General features: G+C 43.5%; 1 protein-coding gene across 3 annotated transcripts in view; it reads left to right on the plus strand.

The window, feature by feature from the left end:
- Positions 1–19,830, plus strand: part of LOC103631734 (kinesin-like protein KIN-UA) — a 32,172-nt gene extending 12,342 nt beyond the window's left edge. The window contains exons 10-20 of one of the 3 annotated variants that reach the window (XM_008652926.3): positions 1,545–1,679; positions 1,823–2,002; positions 4,155–4,262; positions 4,384–4,509; positions 4,581–4,710; positions 16,524–16,616; positions 17,923–18,048; positions 18,711–18,836; positions 19,026–19,169; positions 19,346–19,474; positions 19,547–19,771. In XM_008652926.3, the coding sequence (XP_008651148.1) occupies positions 1,545–1,679; positions 1,823–2,002; positions 4,155–4,262; positions 4,384–4,509; positions 4,581–4,710; positions 16,524–16,616; positions 17,923–18,048; positions 18,711–18,836; positions 19,026–19,169; positions 19,346–19,474; positions 19,547–19,689 (1,440 nt within the window). In that variant the 3' untranslated portion in view covers positions 19,690–19,771. Of the gene's footprint in view, positions 1–1,544; positions 1,680–1,822; positions 2,003–4,148; positions 4,263–4,383; positions 4,510–4,580; positions 4,711–16,523; positions 16,617–17,922; positions 18,049–18,710; positions 18,837–19,025; positions 19,170–19,345; positions 19,475–19,546 lie in introns of all 3 variants that reach the window. The other 2 variants (XM_008652925.2, XM_008652931.4) reach the window with 2 other exon arrangements.
- The last annotated feature ends 559 nt before the right edge of the window (positions 19,831–20,389 follow it).

Consider the following 20,389-nt stretch of genomic DNA (forward strand, 5'->3'; position numbering starts at 1 on the left):
AACTTGTGAGCTGGACAAGGCACAACTGTACAAGCGGGCACCATGGAGGTCAATGCACTCATAAGACGATCAAAGGCAGAATAATATTCATCAATGGACATATCATGTTGTTCAGTCACATGAGTCTGCTGCATAAGGGTATGTAAAAGAGCACCACTATCCTGAACAAATCGATCCTTCAGATGTGACCAGATAGCCTTAGCAGTGGTAAATTTAGACAGACTCATAATCATAGTTGGTTTAGTGCTATTGACCATTGCAGCCATTACCTTGCCATCATTTATCTGCCAAGTCTTGATTGCAGCAGCATTGCTTCTATCAGCTGCTAAAACTGGAGAATCTTCAGTCAAATGAAATAGTAACCCGTGACCTCTTAATGCAGTCTGGACACAAAAAGCCCATTCTGGATAATTCTGCCCATCAAGCACAATATTGACAACAATAGCGTTGGCCGACATATTGAGGAGCAATAAAACAATGAAGAATAACAGATCTGAAATAGACTGGCTTGATGGTACCAAATAAAAGAAACCCTAGCGGGTGCAGCAGATGAACAGTAGATACGCCGACTGCAGTCTTGGACGAAACCGTGCCCAGTCACAGCAGATGAATAGATCTAGCACAGAGAATCTGGCAGAGCAGGGGCCTTTGCTGACGGAGGCAAAGCCGCGACGGCGGAGCAGGGGCGGTCGGTACTGCAGACGGAGCAGGGCTGCACACAGACGGAGGCAGATCCGCGGAGCAAAGGCGAACGACGCTGCAGACGTAGCAGGGACGCGCGCAGACGGAGGCAGATCCGCGGAGCAGAGGCGGGCGGCGCTGCAGACAGAGCAGGGGCGCGCGCAAAGGAGCGCAGGGGCGGGCGGACGATGCGGTGGCCGCGACGGCGGCTGGCCGCGCGCGCCGCGCAGAGGGATGGCCGCGACGGCGGCTGGCGCGCGCAAAGGAGCGCAGGGGCGGGCGGACAGTGCGCGGTGGCCGCAACAGCGGCTGGCAGCGCGCGCAGAAGAGCGTAGGAGAGGGCCGCGACGGCGGCTGGGGGAGGGAGGGCCGCGACGGCGGCTGGAAAACTAGGAAACCCTAATCGTAACCTCCTCTGATACCATGTTACTAACCTTGGATTGATAATTGATAATTAGTCCCTAAGGACTGTAGGTAATATATATAGCCAGTAGGCCTGGGCCTAATGGGCCTTAACAAGGGTGTGTGGTGTTTCCCATGTATTTTTCTACAAAATGGATAAAAAAATTTGTGTGGTGTCTAGGAGCAAAGTAACCGGTTTTTATAATGTACTTGGCAAATACACAAAAACAGCGGCGTTGAACAGCCAATTCCATCAAAGAACGGTCTACTGCTTTGTTTATGAGATACAAATTTGAAGTTGTGCTTTGCCCTGCTGTATTTCCCTCAAATAGGAAATTGTTTGTACATTCACTTTGCTTTTCATTGAAGTGTTCACAGCGTTCAGTATGACCCTCTTCAGTACCATGATATGAAACCTTGCTTCAGGGGGCAAGAATATAACAAGTGATTTATTAACCCAGAATCTGGAGAAGGAAAACCGTCATTTGGAATCTTCAGTCAAAAGATTGACGCAGGACTTAGACAAAGAGAGAGGCCAAAACAATTTGTTGTCCAAACAAGTCACTGAGCTTGAGAAATTGCTCGACGAAAACAAGGTAGCTTGACACTACCACCTTATATGTTTCTTTATGCATTGCTCATTTTTTTTTATTTTGTTCTAGTTTAACATTGTACTGTTGCTGAATTGAAGAAGTCCATCTCATGACAATGTTGCTATTCTGGCATCTGTTGTTAGCAGCAGCAACAACTTGAGAACCTCTCAAAAACGAAAATTATTACTGATGAGTTTAAAGAGTATGAAAAGGAAATGGGAGAATTAGTAAGGAAACTTGAGGAAGAAAGGTGCTGTTCGTCAAGCATGAAAGATCGCATGAGTTTACTACAACAGCAACTATGTGATGCTCAGAGTTCTGCCCAGGTAAACTTTAAGATGCAGCCATTACCAAAATCAGGTAGTTCTACACCTAGTAAATGGGCAAGTTGTGACATATTTTTAGATTCTGGTTTCTAGAAATGTCATGCTTGGATATTATGTGTTTTTGGCTTTTTGCCCCTTTGTTTATTCTGTCACCAGTGTTGAAGTGTATAAGGGAATTGCCTACCTTCTTCTAATTGCTAAAACTTTTGGGTTGAACTGGTTAGTGTGTCCATTCTAACATGGTATCAGAGCCAGAGGTCTCGAGCTCGAATCCTGGTAGAGGTTGTATTTGTGCCTCCGTCCATTTAATTCCATGTCTGCGTATTTTCTCTGACTGCACATGAGTGGGGGCGTTGAAGTGTATAAGTAGATTGCCTACCTTTTTCTAACATGTTAAGCTTTTGGGTTAAACTGGTTAACAATCAGGACAACTTAAGTTGAACTTTAAGTGGTAAAATACAGTTTTATATGATTACAACTTTATAAGAGTTGTGTCATATATAATTATTTTCTTTTTCTCTCTATTTTTACTTTTTTTTGTTGGTGCCATGTTAGGTTTTTAACTCTAGCTTACCCTAGCTTGCTTGGGACGAAAAGGCTTTGTCGTTGTCAATGTTTTCAAGTCGTCCGATTAATTGCGATTAATCGTCCAAGTCGTCCGACTAATCGTGATTAATCGCCCTAGTCGGTCAGCTAGAACGACCAACAAGTCGTCTGACTTGAAATCATTGACTGTTGTTATTTTAAGAGTTCCATACTCCCAGTCTCAATTAGATTTAATATCTGCACATTGATAGGAAATTCTCATCTCCAAAATCCAGACTAACAAAACCACTTATTAGTCACTGGTTCCATTGTTTTTGAGCCTTGGAAGAGTCTTTGGAAGTCATGGGCTCCTCCCAAGTGTAAAGTGTTAAGTGTTCCTTTGGCTCCCCATCCGGAATAAGTGCTGGACTACAAACAGGTTAGAAAAGAGACGATTGCCTCATCCAGATGTTTGTCCACTCTGTGATTGAGTGAGAGAATCTGTGCAACACCTTTTGATCAGCTGTGTTTTAGCCCACCAATTTTGGTTCAGTTTTCTGGAACCACTAGGGCTCGGTCAATGGACTCCTGATGGTGATGATCTCTCCTTTGCCGAGTGGTGGAGGATAGTCTCTAATCAAGTTCTGAAGGACAGAAAGAGAGGACTTAATAGCGCTATCATTTTAGGAGCATGGTGTCTTTGGTTACAAAGGAACAAGGTTGTGTTCGAGGTTGAGCGACCGAGTCTCATGAAGGTGCCACAGTTCTTCAAGGATGAATTGCCCTGCTCGATGTTGGCTGGGACCAAACATCTTCAAGAGTTGGTTGCTAGGACGTCCCCTAGCGTTTAACATGTAATAGAGTTCTCTGTTGGTCGTCCCTTGCCTTGGCAAGGTTTTTGCATTTCCTTTTTCTTTTCTCTTGGTTTGTAAGACCTCCTTTTCTAATCTAATATATGAAAGATGCACAGCTCTCTTGCGCGTTCGAGAAAAAATGTTTTAATTGCCATAATATTTGATTTTTTGACTAACAAGATTGAATCTACAACAGAAAGCTTGTTTAACTTTCTGTTTAAAATGTATTGTGCCTGCAAATGGAAATGTGCAAGCAGTTCTACCACTTTGAACCTAATTCAATGCTACATAAAGTTAACAGCTTATAGGCTTAGAAGATGGTGTACTCAACCTGCCTAATTAGCATTGCGAATTTATTTTTATGTGCACCTGGAATAAATACTGCAGTTGATAGGTGTGTTTCATTGAGTCAAAGCATTCCATCTTGTAAGTGGTTGCCAAGGTTGCATATGAATTTGTTTTATGTGCACCGGGAATAAATACTGCAGTTGATAGGTGTGTTTCAGTGAGTCAAAGCGTTCCATCTTGTAAGTGGTTGCTAGGGTTGCATATGAATTTGTTTTATGTGCACCTGGAATAAATACTGCAGTTGATAGGTGTGTTTCAGCGAGTCAAAGCATTTCATCTTATAAGTGGTTGCGAGGGTTGTATTGAATTATTTTGCAAGGTCAAGTTATATCCAAACGATTGAATGCTGCACAGATGCCCTCAACTGAATATGAAGTATTGCCTTAATCATCAGAGAATGTGACCAAAGTATATTCCAGTTGCAGGAAAGTATGGCCCGTGAATTGGAAAAGGAATTAACCAAAGCGACTGAAGAATTTACAATTGAAATACAATCATTAAAAGGAAAGATCAGCGGACTTATTTCAGAGAAGGTAAAGCAAACCAGTCTTAGCTAGCCGACCCTGACTGTGAATCTTATAAACAAATGGTTTGTTTATTTACTTTAAATTTTCTGTAATTCTTGGTTACATGTTTCTTTGGTAATTGTTGCAGGAATCAATATATGATGAACTGAAGTCTACTCAAGAAAAGGTGCAGCTGGAAATGAGCCAGAGAAAAGGCCTTGAAGATCAAATTCTAAGGTTCAAACAGTCTGTGTCTGATAGTTGTGCTGAAGAGGTACAGTTCTGTTGTACCCTTTGCTATTTTGATGTTTATATTTTCTTATATGTATTTTTTCTCTTTGACAGTCTAAAACATCATGTAGTATGGTTAGATCAGGATCTGGATTAGGCAACACAGCTTTTGTGTCCAAATCAGAAAAATTAAGAGAGGCTCTATCTGGTCAGAGAGGTACCATATCAAAGATATTTGAAGAAGGTAACTTTGCTTCAAGGAAGATTAGCAGATCAAGTATTTGTCTTTTTTGAGTCCTTACCTTTTTTGTCTTGGTGATAGATAAGGTCACAAGGGGCATATAAGGGGATATCCCTTGGTATATGTTTTTCGTGGACGATGTACTAACTAGTTGGTGAAAGTTGGATATGAGTAAATAGAAAAGAAGAGTTAGCGAGAGACTCTAGAATCCAAAGGTTTAAGACTCAGTATAACTAAAACATAATTTATGAGATGTGATTTTGGCACTAAAGATAAGAAAGATGTTAGTTTGGAAGGTCAAGTACACAAAAAGTACACCTTTAAATATTTAGGATCAATGCTATAGATAGACGAGATTTTTTTGAAAGAAATACTGTAGAGGAGGCCCCTATAATAGAAATTTATTAATTAAAAGGATATAATAACGAAGCAAATAGAAAGGGGGGGGGGAGGGGAGGATCAGTCATCTAGAGTTTAGTCATAGGGATACAAGAAGCTTAAGAGCAGGGCTAAATCTAAACATCTACAGCTTCAACGTGTCGTTGAAACAAATCCTCCAAGAAGAGAATGAAGGGATGACGTTTCTGAAGATGTAGTCATTCCGCTGTTTCCAAATGGTCCAAGCCACCACCGCAACAATTTCCATGAAAAATCGCCTGCCAAAAACATTCTTCGCTTCTTCAAACATACTGAAGAAGTCAAAATCAAAATTCCATTGGATGCCCACATGACGCCAGCAATTTGAGTTGAAGGGGCGCTCGAACAGAAGGTGGAATGTAAGGGCCCAAGAGGGCCCACTGTCGATGTTATGAGCGGCAGATGGCTTGGGGGGTTAGAGGGCGATGGATAGGGTTACAGAGCGACAACTAGGGTTAGGGGCGCTGGGAGGTCGACCGTAGGGCTTTGCTCACGGCCGGCAAGAGAGAAGGGATTTCCTTCTAATATCTTGCTTACCTTCAATTGATACAATCCCTCTCCTTATATAGAGAGGGTTACTTGACCCCTAAGCACTAGATCTAATCTTATCTCTAATTTTAATCTTATCCAAAACAAGTCTATCTTTATCTAAACAACCTGAGGGGCATGCTACAGTGCCGCCTGCGGCAAGGAGTGCAGGTCAAAGGATAAAAAGATTAGTTGAGATTATCTAGGAGATTAGTTGGTATTATCTAGAAAGGTTACCGGTTAGTAGTTTGTTGATAGTTTTTAGGAGAGCTTTAAGGAGATAAGGATATCTAGCTAGATAGGGGCGGCCAACCGGCGTATTTATGTAATCAATAGATGAGAAATAAAGTAAGCAAGATATCAAAAGGGAGAAACCCTACTCTTGCCCGGCCGTGGGCAGAGACCCTCAGCCGATGTTCTTGCCCATCGATCCCCCTCTCCAACCCCCTCTATGCATCTACTGTTCATTGGCGGGACCGCGCTGCCTCCACCAGCAGCTCCAATCCCTCACCGATCTAGCGATCATAACATCTGGTATCAACTAGCTTGGGTTTTGATCTGATCCCATGGCTTCTGTTGCCAATTTCACGATGCCGTCCTAGCAACCGGCATCCCTTTCTCCATGGGCTGCGTCGCATGCCACCTTCGTCACGCCGTCCTGGCAACATGCATCCCCATCTGTCTCTTGACGGCTGTGGGCAAAGCCCTGCGGTCGGCCTCCCCAGCGCCCCTAAGGCCGTAACCCTAGCCGTCGCCCCCCTAACCCTAGCTATTGCCCTCTAACCCTCACAACCATCTGCCGCTCATAACATATACTATTGAGCATAATGCCATTATTGCAATGCACAGATCTCTTGGCTTCCTTGAGAAATGAATTTGTTAGATCAAGTCTGTTGTATTCAGGTTCCTCAGCTGTTCTCTTGAATGGTGTTCCCGAAAAAAGTTTCAAATGCAAGAGAGGGGTTCGACAGGGTGATCCTCTCCCCCCCTTTTATTTGTCATAGTTGCTGACCTTCTTCAGTGCATCATCAATAGAGTAGGTTCTCTTGGCGTGTTCTCGGTCCTATTTCCATCGACAGTTCACCGGATTTCCCAATCATTCAATATACAGACGACACCTTAATTATCTTGAAGGCTTCCCAAAGGGATTTGTTTTGCCTAAAAGGAATTCTCCATTCCTTTTCAGCTTCACTGGGCTTAATATAAACTTTGATAAATCCTGTCTACTGCCCATCAACTTGGATCATCAAAAAGTAGTTCACTTGGCAGCAGTTTTTGGTTGTCGGATTGGAACTTTTCCTTTCACCTATCTGGGTCCCCCGCTAGGAATCACTAAGCCAACGATTAAAGATTACCTCCCTCTCATCAACATAATTGAAAGAAGACTGAATTCAACCAACCTTTGGCTCTCCCTGGCTGGAAGGCTAACTCTGATAAATTCCACCTTCTTTGCTATGCCAATCTTTGCTATGTGCACTCCCAAGTTGCCGGCTGCTGTTATTAAGAACATTGATCAAATTAGAAGGATATGTCTTTGGAAAGGGAACAGTGATGTTGCTCATAACAATCCTCTCATCTCTTAGGACAAGGTCACTTGTCCAAAAAAGGAGGATTAGGTGTGCTCAATCCGAGAATTCAGAACTTGGCCCTATTGATGAAGTTTGGTCACATGTTTTATGACAGACTCGACATCCCCAGGGTTAATCTGGTGTGGGATTACTACTATTCTTCGGGTCGGATCCCTCACTGCTCCCTGAAAAAGGGTCCTTCTGGTGGAAAGATGTTACCAAATTATTAGCACTATTCTTCTGTGACAGGATGTTTGGAACAACCATTCCCCCATGACGGCTTTCCCTTGTCTCTACTCCTTCGCAAAAAATAAGGAATCCTCAATGCAGTCCTTCCTCAGCAACATGTTTTTTTTTCTCGAATACGCAAGAGAATTGCGTATTTTTTATATTAATAGAAGAAGCAAAAACACAAAAGTTATAGCCAAGAGGCCACACAAGAATTACAGGGGATAACAGGAGGAGAGAAACAAAGACAGACATAACAGCCCCAAACACACAATCACACCAGAAGCACAATATCACTTAGGTAGCAACATCTGGCAGCGACAGACCATTGGCACCAGCCAGCTTCCAAAGCATAATATCATGCCCAACCATGGCTAAGGCAGCAGAAAGATTTGGACTCATCCCATTGAAAACACAATCATTCCGATGCTTCCAAAGACACCACGCCCCCAAGATCACTAAGGAATTAAGGCTAGCCTGAGAAGATCCCCCCACGAGAGTGGAGATGCCTTTCCACCAAGCCATGAAGTCCTCTTCACCCGGTTGCGGTGCCACACCAGCAAGCCCAATCCTCTGGAGAAGGATAAACCAGAATTGCCGAGCGAAAACGCAAGACAGCAGCAGATGGTTGATCAAATGTTGGGATCATGGAAGATACTTTTCATACTCCTCTGTCCGTGTAGGCTGAACAGGAATACAATATCTTTTCAGAGATCATTGATCAAATGTTGGGATCTAGGGAAGAGATGGATAGATGGATTTACCCTTAGGGAAATAGCAAGTTCAGTTCCTCGAAGTTCTACAATCTCAGCTTTGCTTCCATCAACCCTCCCCCACCGTTTCTGTGGATTTGGCAGTCCAAAGTGTGCAAAAAGATCAAAATCATTATCTGGCTTGTCTTCAGAGACATAATTAATTCGAAGAATCTGCTCAAGAGAAAAGACCTTATGAATACGACTAGCAATCTTCATTGTGCCCTCTGTGACTTCAACTGCGAAGAGATGATCTTTCGTGATATGAGCGACAGATGGCTGCGAGGGTTAGAGGGTGATGGCTAGGGTTAGAGGGCGACATCTAGGGTTGAGGGCGCTGGGGAGGCTGGTTGCAGGGCTTTGTCCACGACCAACAGGAGAGAAGGGATTTCCTTCTAGTCTTTTGCTTACTTTAAATTGATACAATCCCTCTCCTTATATAGAGAGGGTTACTTGACCCCTAAGCACTAGATCTAATCTTATGTCTAATTCTAATCTTATCCCAAGCTAGTCTATCTTTATCTAAACAACTTGAGGGGCGTGCTACAGTGCCGTCGTTATTGTAGTGGCACTGTGGCGGGCCCTCTTGGGCCTGACACTACACCCCTCCTGGACAAGCAGGTCGTCCTCGAGCTGCAACCTAACGATGCTCCTCTAGACACAAACCTAACACCTAAAAACTGCGACTCTTTATTTTTGACCCCTTAAGATAAGGCGGACACCCCTGCGCATTGGACTTGCACGTGTGCAGTCACCTGGATCCCATGGACGCCATCTGGACGAAAGGGGAGCACATGGATGACCACCTGGAGGTCGCAACAATGAACAGCGGAGGTGCCCTCTTGGGGGCCGGTAGCGAAATGTGGTGGTGCTAAGAAGTGCACCCTTGTCGATGACGAGGGGAGTGCCTTCCCTACCGCCACTGCCGTAGAGTTGAAGTCTATCGCTCACGCGACACTCACCATGCTCGCACTTGGAGACAGCAGGCCGACACGGTTGCCGATGGCCGTCCGACAGGGCGAGGTCGCGCCCCTGTGCGTCGAGGTCAACCGCCACCAAGGTTGTCTTGAGCATCTGCTGGTAGGGCTGGACAAAAAACCCGTAACCCGAAACCCGAACACGGAATACCCGAACCCGAAATACCCGAAACCCGAATTTTGTTCGGGAATTTCGGGTAGCAACTTGCAAAACCCGAAATTATTTCGGGTAATTCGGGTATCACAATCGGGTACCCGAAATACCCGAATTACCCGAACTTTCATGTGTCATGTACTCATGTCATGCTTAATTATTAATTTGTACATCTATAATTATGTGTAAGTGTGCATAACTTGTGATTGTAGATTGCTTGTGTTTTATATGTCCATGTATATCATTATTCAAACTATATTTTTATACTAATTTAATAGGGTGTATGTGTTTTTATGAAGCCAACACAATAGTTCGGGTAGTTCGGGAATACCCGAACCCGAAATTCCGGGTACCCGAATTTTCAGGTATTGAAAAACCCGTTGTAATTTCGGGTATCGATTCTCAAAACCCGGAATTTTAAAAACCCGAATTACCCGACCCGAAAATTTCGGGTAACCCGAACGCCCACCCCTATCTGCTGGCGCACTAGGAGGCCACGCGCCACAGCATGCAGACACGCAACTACCAACGTCTGGTGCCGTGCGGCCAACGCCAGCTGTCGCCCACGTTGCTCTGCTGCCTTGATTTGCAGCAACCATTGCTCAACCACTAGGAGCGAGGCTTGCATCTTTGTGAGATTTGCCCTTATGTCGGCCCACAAGTCCCCCATCGATGGAGCTGGTGATTGCTAAGCCATGGCTGCCCATAGTGGCGTCGCCCATGGGGACAGAGCCACCGTCAGCGAAGATGATGTGACGAAATTTGGTGCTGCCCTTGGAGATGGGCACGCCGGCGTCCAGGATGTGGTGACAAAATTGGCAAGCAATGCTGCCCATGGAGATGGTGACGCCGGTTGCCAGGATGACGTGACAAAGGTGGCATGCGACACAACCCATGGTGATGGGGACGTCGATTGCTATGACGGCGTGACGAAGGTGGCATGCGGCGCAACCCATGGAGATGGGGACACCGGTTGCTAGGATGTCATGACGAAGGTGGCATGCGATGCAGCCCATGGAGATGGGGATGTCGGTTGTCAGGACGCCGCCGCGAAATTGGCAGCAGAATCCATGAGATCGGATCGAAACCCAAGCTAGCCGACACCAGATGTTATGAGCGACATATGGCTGCGAGGGTTAGAGGGCGATAGCTAGGGTTAGAGGGCGACGACTATGGTTAGAGGGCGATGCTTAGGGTTTGGGACGCTGGGGAGGCCAGTCGCAGGGCTTTGCTCACGATCGACAAGAGAAGGGATTTCCTTCTAATCTCTTGCTATAACTTCAATTGTACAATCCCTCTCCTTATATAGAGAGGGCTACTTGACCCCGAAGCACCAGATCTAATCTTATCCCTAATTCTAATCTTATCCCAAACTAGTCTATCTTTATCTAAACAACCTGAGGGGCGTGCTATAGTGTCGACGTTACTGTAGCGACATTGTAGCGGGCCCTCTTGGGCCTGACAGTATCAAAGGTCTTAGCAAAATCAAGCTTCAAGACAACTACTTTCTTCGAATGATGGTATTGATGGATGCATTCGTAGGTTTAGGCCAAACAATCTTGAATAGACCTACTCTTGATGAACTCGTACTGATTTTATGAATGAGCTTTTGAATTAGGGGTTGGAGTCTGTTGGCCAGAAGTTTGCAGATCATCTTTATGGTAATATTGAGTAGGGAGATTGGTCTAAAGTCAGTAACCCTAACCGAGTTGTTAACTTTGGGAATCAGAGTGATGTAGGAGCTGTTGATGCCTTTTTTTTTTCTTGAATACGCAGGAGAGCTGCGTATTTTTGTATTAAGAAGAAGAATAAAATGGGGAGAAAAAACCCCAGTACAAAGGTGTTACATTTGGCAAACCAAAACCAAAAAACACTCCCCAAACAACTAAGACACCTAAGACACCTCTTCTAAATGAAAGAAAGAGAGCGCTTTGGCTCCAGCCATACGCCAACCCATCAACTCCTCCCTTGCAGCTGCCAACACCACCGCAGCGCTAGGGTTACAGTTATCAAAAACACACCTATTTCTATGCTTCCACAAAGTCCATGCACCCAAAATGACAAGAGAATTGAATCCCTTGGATAAAGGCTTTCCCACCCTGGCAGCACTATTCCTCCACCAGGTTTCAAAACAGACGTCATCATGGGAAGGGCAGAGCTCCTGGAAACCACCCGACCGCAGAAGGCTGAACCAAAATTGTTTTGCAAAACTGCACTGAACCAGCAAATGGTTGATAGTTTCTTCCATCTGGTCGCATAAAGGGCAAGACTCTGGGTGATCCAGGCCACGCTTAGCAAGTCTGTCAGCCGTCCAACATCTATCGTGCTCCACAAGCCAGAGGAAGAATTTACACTTTCCTGGAGCCCAGGATTTCGAAATGCGTTCAGCAGGCTCAAAGCTAACAGAGCCAAGAAGCAAAGCCCTGTAAGCTAAACTAGCCGAGTATTCACCCGATTCACTGAACCTCCAGGTATGCACATCAGGAACATCCGGCTGCAGAACCATCCCCTCGAGTAAGTCACAAAGGTCCATGAGATTAGCAAGGGCTGTAACAGAAATAGCCCCTCTCAGATCAGCCAACCAATTGAGATCAGGCAAGGCATCCTTGACCAGGCGCCTAGAAGCAATACGCTTGGGCACCATACCGAAGACAGCAGGTGCCACCTCCTTAATACATTTGCCATTCAGCCAACGATCCTTCCAAAACAGAGTATCAGACCCATCTCCCAAATGAGTGATAACAGCCATCAGACAGCTGTTGATGCCTTCCAACTCATTGTCGAAGAAATCCTCGCAAAGATTGTAGAAGTCACTCATGACAAGATGCCAACAAGATTTTATAAATTTCCCATTGAAGCCATCAGGGCCGAGAGCTTTATCGGCCGACATATTCCGAACGATGCTATTAAGTTCAAAAGAAGAGAAGGGCATGACCAAGGAATCAAGGCCTTCCACACGCTGAACCAATGAGTCAATGTTGAAAAGCATAGACTGGTGGCAGGGATTCCCATTCTTTCCTTGAAGTCTTTCCAGAGTCGGGTAACTTTCTCATTATGCCCAGAGATGGTGACTCCCTCCTCATTGATGAGGACAAATCTATTTGTTGCAGTTGCGTGGAAGAATTATGTGCATTCATCTCCTAGCTTAGCCCATCTTTCTGTGTATCTTTGTTTCCAATAAACATTCTGAAATTTCAAGAACTTGGCAACTGATTTTTATAAGGATCCTCATATTGTTTTTTTTGAAGAAAGAGAGCTCTTTGTTCCTCTAATTTGTCCCGCACAAGAATGACTTCATTGCAATTATCAATGATACTTTTAAGGTTGGAGATAGACTTGCTCCATTTCTCAAGATTATATCTGAGATTTTTAAACTTCGCCACCATACGTGCAACGCTAGAGGTTGCAGGCACATGCTTGTTCCAAGCATCCAATACACCCGGGTGATCCACCCAATAGTTCTCAAACTGAAAAATCCTGGCTTTGGGAATGGAGGTACCAATCTGGGCCACACAGGGGATATGGTTGTTGGGGAGGAGACCGAACACAACCTCGATCGTAGAGCGAAGACCGTTGAGCGGAGTCTAAACCCGCCTTGGCTCCAAACTAACGGAAACCCCACTTTGCTTTCTATTGTTTTCGCAGGATCGCTGGTGCGGGGACTCCGATAGGCCGCACCAGACGGCGACAACCAAGACTTCGCATTATCCCGGGAGCGAAGTCCCTGTCACCCTTTGTGGCCTGCCGAATATGGAGCCCTTGCCAAACATCCGTTCAGCAAAGTCGGCCGAAGGGCATCTGGCGGCTTCATACTTTAGAGGTGACTCTCATTACCCTCGCGTCTGGCGGATGATCGAGGGGAAGCTGGTGCGAAGATTCTCGAGGACACCGTCGGCAGGCATGCCCCGCACGGCTCGGTACAACCCTGCGGGGAGCACGCCCGGAGGCCCACTTGTCAGCGTAACATGCGGGTGTGTAAATTAGTGTGTGCCGTCTCTTGTACGGGTGCCGCTGTAATTACACCGTTACATGGAATATTCTTTGGATATAGTAGGTAGACGGGGTTATGGGCGTACTTTGGACCACCTACCCCCGGACGGGCCTAAAAATACGCCCGTCCTGTAGTCTGATGTGACACGCATAACAAGAAGCTACAGTTCCCACCAACCATCTTGTCACCCTCTCGTGCTCTGCCTTTTTTTTTGTCACTGAGTGTTTGGGTCCACCTGACAACACGTCAGTGCCCAACAATGGTCTGATGTAGTCTTAGCCAAGGGGATAAGCAGTGTATTAGGGAAACTGGTGGTCCAATTTTGGTCCAATTTGCAGAAGTAAAGCACCAATCCAACTGGACCAAGAGAGGATTAGACTGCATATTGCTCCAACTGAAATTTTTGCCTTTCAATGGGATCTCTAAAATTCCCAGATTGCTTATGTTAGAGTTGAAGAGATTCATGTCTGAAAATTACCCCCTGGCCTGCTGCTATCCGAGACCGAACGATAGAAATTAAAATGACCCATGAGCATCCAGTTCTCAGAACAAGAGATAGCAGCAGTTGGAGCAATATGCAGTCTAATCATAAGTCTAGAGGGTCTGAAGGCAAATTTATTAAAGCGCTTGGGAGCATTTTTTTTTCAAAAATAGAGGAGTAATGATTTCCATTTTAGTTTATTGGATGGAAAAAAATAAACAACTTTCTTCGACTTTTTCTCTCACAGTGAGACATTTGCTATCCTCATTCAGCCCTCTAATATTCCAATTCAGCACATTCCAGCTTCTTGAGTTGTGATCCATTCGCACCAATCTTTGAATGTTGTCTTCCAGGTTGGCAATTGCATCGTTATTCCCTAATTGCCAATCATCATCAGGGGTCCGAATGTAGATAGGGATGGACCAAGAGCATCCTCTTTTCGTGTTGTCATCACCAAACGACAATAAGGCACCAGAAATATATAGGCATTTGACCAACACATAGGACTTGATCTTTGGGCTGTTATGCCACCTCAACAGCTTGCCAAAGGAGGCCACCACCTGATGGATACACATGTAGTTCATGTGGGTGACCTGAAATCCCAACATTAAGATTCAATCTTTCCTTGAATAAACGATTTCTTTGAAATTCTGGGCTCTGTCTTGGTGGATGAATCAAACTAAGGTGCCTTCCACAATATAAATATCACCAGAGAGTAGTCTATCTTTTTTTGGAAAAGACTCCACATCTAAAAAATGCCCAACCCAAAAGGATGAACCGAGCAACTAAGGACATGGAGATCAGATCATTTTCGATGAAGTCCCGAATCCTATGCACCCACATACCACCATCCAGCGGGGGAACCACACCTTTGACATCAGTTGCAATGATAAAATCATCACGCCTTGCTTCCTGCTCGAGCGCAAGATGGATTCGCACCCGCGAGCGACGATCATTGCCACCATCATCGATCACCAACTCTTGAGGGATAAAAGGTCTTAGATAAGCGGCAAAGTTGGCCATGATCAAGGAGGTAGAAGACTGTAGAATCCGACTTTTCTTCGGAGAAAACCCTAGGCGAGGAGAGGGAGGGGTTTTCTCAGAAGGAGGAACTGAACAGTTGCAATCGTCAGAATGCAAAAGGTCACTTTTGCTAGTGGATTTTGTGGGACCGGTTGCCGGGAGCACCTTGGGTTGCTCTAGAGCAAGCGGAACAACTTCCAAAGCAGTTTGCACCCTTTCACTGTTTGCCACTGCCTCATTAATGCGCTGTACCTTGGGCCTCCAGAGTAGTCGCGTCGACGACTTTGCACGCCTATTGAAACAGTGCTTCTCATAGTGGCCTAGCACAAGACAACGATAGCATCTGATCGGACATGGCATGTTTTGGCCAAGTGATAGCGCGAAAAACATCATGAGCAAAACATGTTATGAGTGGCCCCAGTCCCAAGGCTGGGGGCCACAACCACCGAGGAATGCGCCAGCGACGTGCGAACACGCCTTGCAGGTGAAGGAAGCGATTTGCACAGAGACCCTACAGGCTTAGCCTTACCTAAACCCTGAGAAATCCGTGCAAAGATAGACGTAACGTGCACCAGTCTTAGGGTAGGTGCACCGAAGAACCAAATCTTTTGAGAACCGAATGTTGGAAAGCATTACCAGCAAAGCAGTCCAAATTGTTGGCAAGAAGTGTGCCACGATCATCCCACTTAAACGGAGACGCCATTGCACCAAACCTGGGAATAAGGGTCCTCACCACCAACTAGGTAGTGGCAGGGGACCCCATGAGACTTGCGGAGAGCGGGAACATGGCAAGAGGCAGCGAGGGAGGCGAGGTGGCTGGCGGGAACGGTGGCAAGAGCGAGCGGGGGAGCCATGTGCATCAAGCTCTCATTGGACTCTAATGTTTCCCACGATAGACGAGGATATTGATGAAGCTGTTAGTCATAGAATCAAAGCGGGTGGATGAAGTGGCGTCAAACATCTAGCATTCTATATGACAAGGGAGTACCATAGAAGCTAAACGACAAGTTTTATAGGACGACGATTAGACTTGCTATGTTGTATGGTGTAGAATACCGACCTACAAAAAAGACGACATGATCAATAGATAAGTGTTGTGGAAATGAGTACGTTGTGTTGGATTTATGGCTATACAAGAAGAGATCGAGTTCGAAATAATGATATACATGATCTAATTGAAGATAAGCTTGTCTAACATCGATTGAGATGGTTTAGACGTGTTCAACGGAGACCAAAAAGCACTAGTCCTTAGTGGGATACTAAGGCATGATAGCAATGAGAAGAGAGGAAAATGAAGACTGAAGTTGACATAAGAAGATGCAGTAAAAGGAGACTTAAAATGAAGGAATATACCCAAATATTTAGCCTTGGATAAGAGTGCATGGAAAACAACTATTTATGTGTGCGAACCTTCAGTTGTGGGTTATGTTGGATTTTTAACTTTAGTAACCAGGTTTCCGATCTATGGGATCGAGGAACGTGGTACATTACTAAAACTAGGTTTTTACACTACAGAAACGAGATTGTTCCCACGTTCCCGAAAACGAGCAACATGGCAAAGTTCCATGTTCCCGGTTTCTAAATTTTTAACTCTATCTATCCCAATTTGCTTGGAACTAAAAAACTTTGTTGTTGTTGTATATTTGTCTTTCTTGAGCTGCCACGCTGACAATCATTTTGCCTCAATTGACACTCAGTTGGTCTTCCAAACGTGCTTGCTCTGTTGAAGTCTGAAGATCTAGATGTGCAGATCCATGCTGTCAAGGTGGTTGCTAATCTTGCTGCTGAAGGTTTGGGAATTTTCCCCTTGCAACTGTGCATATATTCAACACTGCCTTGATCTCCATGAGTCCATTTGTATGGAAAACTTATCTGAACATAGGGAAGCTACAAAGAGAGTATTGATACTTTGGTATAGCATTTAATAAATGAATTAATATCTCCACTTGCATATTTTGTTTGTTTAGTTTCTCTATAAAAAGATATCTGTGTATGGTACTATGATTGCATTAAGATTGTAAAAAAGGTTAATGTATCAGTGCACACATACGCATCTAAGGATTACATCATGCATCACAAACAAACATGAACAGCCAAACAAGCGAATCAACTCACAGTGAGTTGAGGCAGCCTTGTTGCCTAACAGTTTTATGTTATTATTTATATGAATCCAATATGTTAATTCTAAAAAATATGAATTCAATCTGGACTGGCCAGAACCCAAAATGAATTGCTACCCCACTGTAGCTTCTAAGTTTCTTCTGTGTGCTTGTTTGGTTGGGAGTTTGAAACTGCAAAAATTACTTCAGTACTGAGATGCATGACCAATTTTTCTCAACATTTCTCTTGAACAAGTAACTGTAACTCTACATTATGCTTTCTGTTCTCTAGAAGGCAGATAGTAATTACTTTCTTTTCAAATATTATGTTTTGCCCAAGACCAAATCTCAAGTAGCTTCAACTATGACTGTTTGAATAATGGTTTCTTTGATATATCACTATTGAATACTCCCTCCATCCCATAAAATAAGGCGTATAATTTTCTGGCATGATAAAGTGGAACTTTGACCATTTTTTTAAACATGCCATCAATAAATACAAAAAGAGCATCATATTAAAGTACTTTTGAATACAAATCTAATAACATGCATACACTAAAAAAATACTTCCTCCTTCCTAAAATATAGTTCTTTCTAGCCCTCTTTTTTCCGTCCATATTCGAATGAATGATAATGAATGTAGACATACATACAAACTACATTCATAGGTTAATTAATGAATGTATGTTTAGTCTAAAACGAATTATATTTTGGGAGGAATGGAGTATGTGTTTTTGGCTGAATTATTAGTTAAAATTTTTAAAACATTTGACTTTTTAAAAAAACATGTACCCCTTAATTTATGTGGAGGGAGTATTATTTTTTAACAAACCTAATAATACTATTTTAATGTGATGAATTTAAATAGGTTAGAAGTTAGAACATATTAGTGGCTGAAGTAGAGTTTCACAACTCAGATTTAAGAAGTGTTATATTTCTAGTGAAGTGTTAGAATTATGACCAGTTTTTGCTCACTTGTCCTTTTCTGGGATTGCAGATGTTAATCAGGAAAGAATCGTTGAGGAAGGAGGGCTCGATGCTCTTCTATCCCTTCTAGAAACATCAGAAAACACCACTATTCATCGAGTCACTGCTGGTGCTGTTGCTAACTTGGCAATGAATGGTAATCGATTCATAGTTTCCAACAAAACACCCATCAGATTTCTCTTCAATTTGGTTGAATTGGTCGAAAAATCTACTAGATCACTGCCAGGATTTCTTAATTATCATCATTTTATACTGCAAAATGGTGGTCAACATGTGTATTTTAACCATTAAAGAATTTCTTTGACACATGAATACCAAATTATTGCATTGCTAAAGAAATATTACAGACGGACACTTTCATCTATCATCGTTACAGATGAAAATGTTCTATATGCATGTGAATTTGTTAAGCATTGCATCTCAATTTAAGTTCACACTTTCTTGAACTGTTTTGATGTTTGTCTTATATCCACTAAAGTTAATCTAATCCCAAATAGTAATTGGATTAGTAGTAAAGTTCAAAAGAATTAAATCATATTGGAAACAATGTTTGTGCAATTTTTTGCCATCTCATGGGTGGAGATTTGTTAATATGATATGCTAATATTGTCTCATTCCAATTATGGAGGGCTTTACATGTTCTCGCTTGGTTTGATTACTTACCATAACTGGTGGTGTGTGATGCAGACAGCTTTATTGCTTCAAATACTTAAATAAGTTGTGGTAGAATTAAATCAATATGAGCGTAATTTTTGCATCCTAAGCATTATGTATTTATGTTAACACTCGATATTGCAGGATCAAACCAGGGAGTGATTATGAATAAAGGTGGAGCTCGATTATTAGCAAATGTTGCTTCTGAAACTGATGATCCTCAAACTTTGCGGATGGTGGCTGGCGCAATTGCCAATTTATGTGGGAATGGTACAGCTTGTTGTCGTTATTTTTTTCTTGTTTTTTATCAAAATTATGGTTAATATTCTGTTGGATCTAGAAGACTAGTTATGCACAAGCATTAGTGTACAATTCATTTTACTGTGATCATTTTGCTAGAAGTGGAACGTCTATATTTTGGGAATAAAAACGTGACCTATCAGATGTGTACTTTTGCAGAAAAGCTGCACTTAATGTTGAAACAAGATGGTGGAATCAAGGCACTACTGGGAATGTTTCGTAGTGGACACGCCGATGTCATAGCCCAGATAGCACGAGGAATAGCAAACTTTGCAAAATGCGAATCCCGGATGATAAGCCAAGGTTTGTAACTTTTCTATTTGTTCGTCAAAAGTCCCTTGTTTTTCTGGTGAGCCATCATAGCTGCGTCCACATGGCTTTTGGCTGGCTTGACTACTTCAGAGTGCTGCATTGCTGAAGATTAAGCCATTGAAGTGGAATACATCGAGTTTTCCTGATTTCTTATAGTTCAATAATAGGTCACAGGAAAGGGAGGTCCCTTCTGATTGAAGATGGTGTTCTTTCTTGGATGGTGGCCCATTCAACTATGTTTTCTGCTTCAACACGAAGACATATTGAGCTTGCTTTTTGCCACCTAGCTCAGAACGGTAAGCACATTGAGGTTTGCTCTCGACCATTTTGCGCTGATATCTTACCAAATATCGCCCACATCTTTGCAGAAGACAACACTTGTGACATCATTGCTTCTGGCGGAATCAAGGAGCTGCTTCGCATATCGAGGGAGTCCCCGAGAGAAGATACACGTAATTTAGCTAAGAAGGCTTTAGATTCGAATCCTGCTTTTTTAAGAGAGATCCAATGACTCTTCTATGGCCAAGACAAACATTTCATTGTAGACTCATCCATGATACTATACATATGCAGATGATGTTCCATTTTCTCAAGGTCCCACGCTGCCACGCTCATGCTCATCCAAACAGCAAAAAAAAAAAAAAAAAGATAAGAGCTCCGTTTGGATGAGTAGTCCAATAGCTGAAATCGCAGTGGTCAATAGTAATGGTTATATCAATGGTTATAAGTGCATTAAATATGTTGTTAGATGTCAGATAAAATAGTCGCGGATGATCTGGCCGTGTACCCAAGATGGTCCGCGAGGACGCTAAAAATGAATTTTGTCAAACTCGGAGAGAGAAAGAAGCATGATGGCGAACGAGGTGGCAACAACTGAGGCGAGGACTGTCATTATCGTGCGGAGGTATAGATGGTCAAATGGGCTGTGTCTGGCTGGCTCGAGACACGACCCATTTAATAGTGCCTAGACCTGCTCGACACAAGCGTTATGTCGTAGCCTTAGCCTGTAGTGCTGGCACGGTCCAACACGATTATATTTTTTATTTTTACAAAAAACGTGTATACATATGTACAATTTATATTCAATATTAAAACACATAAACATGCTGTTATACTGGTTAGATGGTTTCACCTAATGTCTCGCACCGTTCTTTTATCAGGGCGTGAGTTGTAAAAAGATGATGCGGGATGACCGTTGAAACTGGTGCTTT

This window comes from Zea mays, chromosome 1, assembly GCF_902167145.1.
Source record: "Zea mays cultivar B73 chromosome 1, Zm-B73-REFERENCE-NAM-5.0, whole genome shotgun sequence".
Taxonomy (NCBI): Eukaryota; Viridiplantae; Streptophyta; class Magnoliopsida; order Poales; family Poaceae; genus Zea; species Zea mays.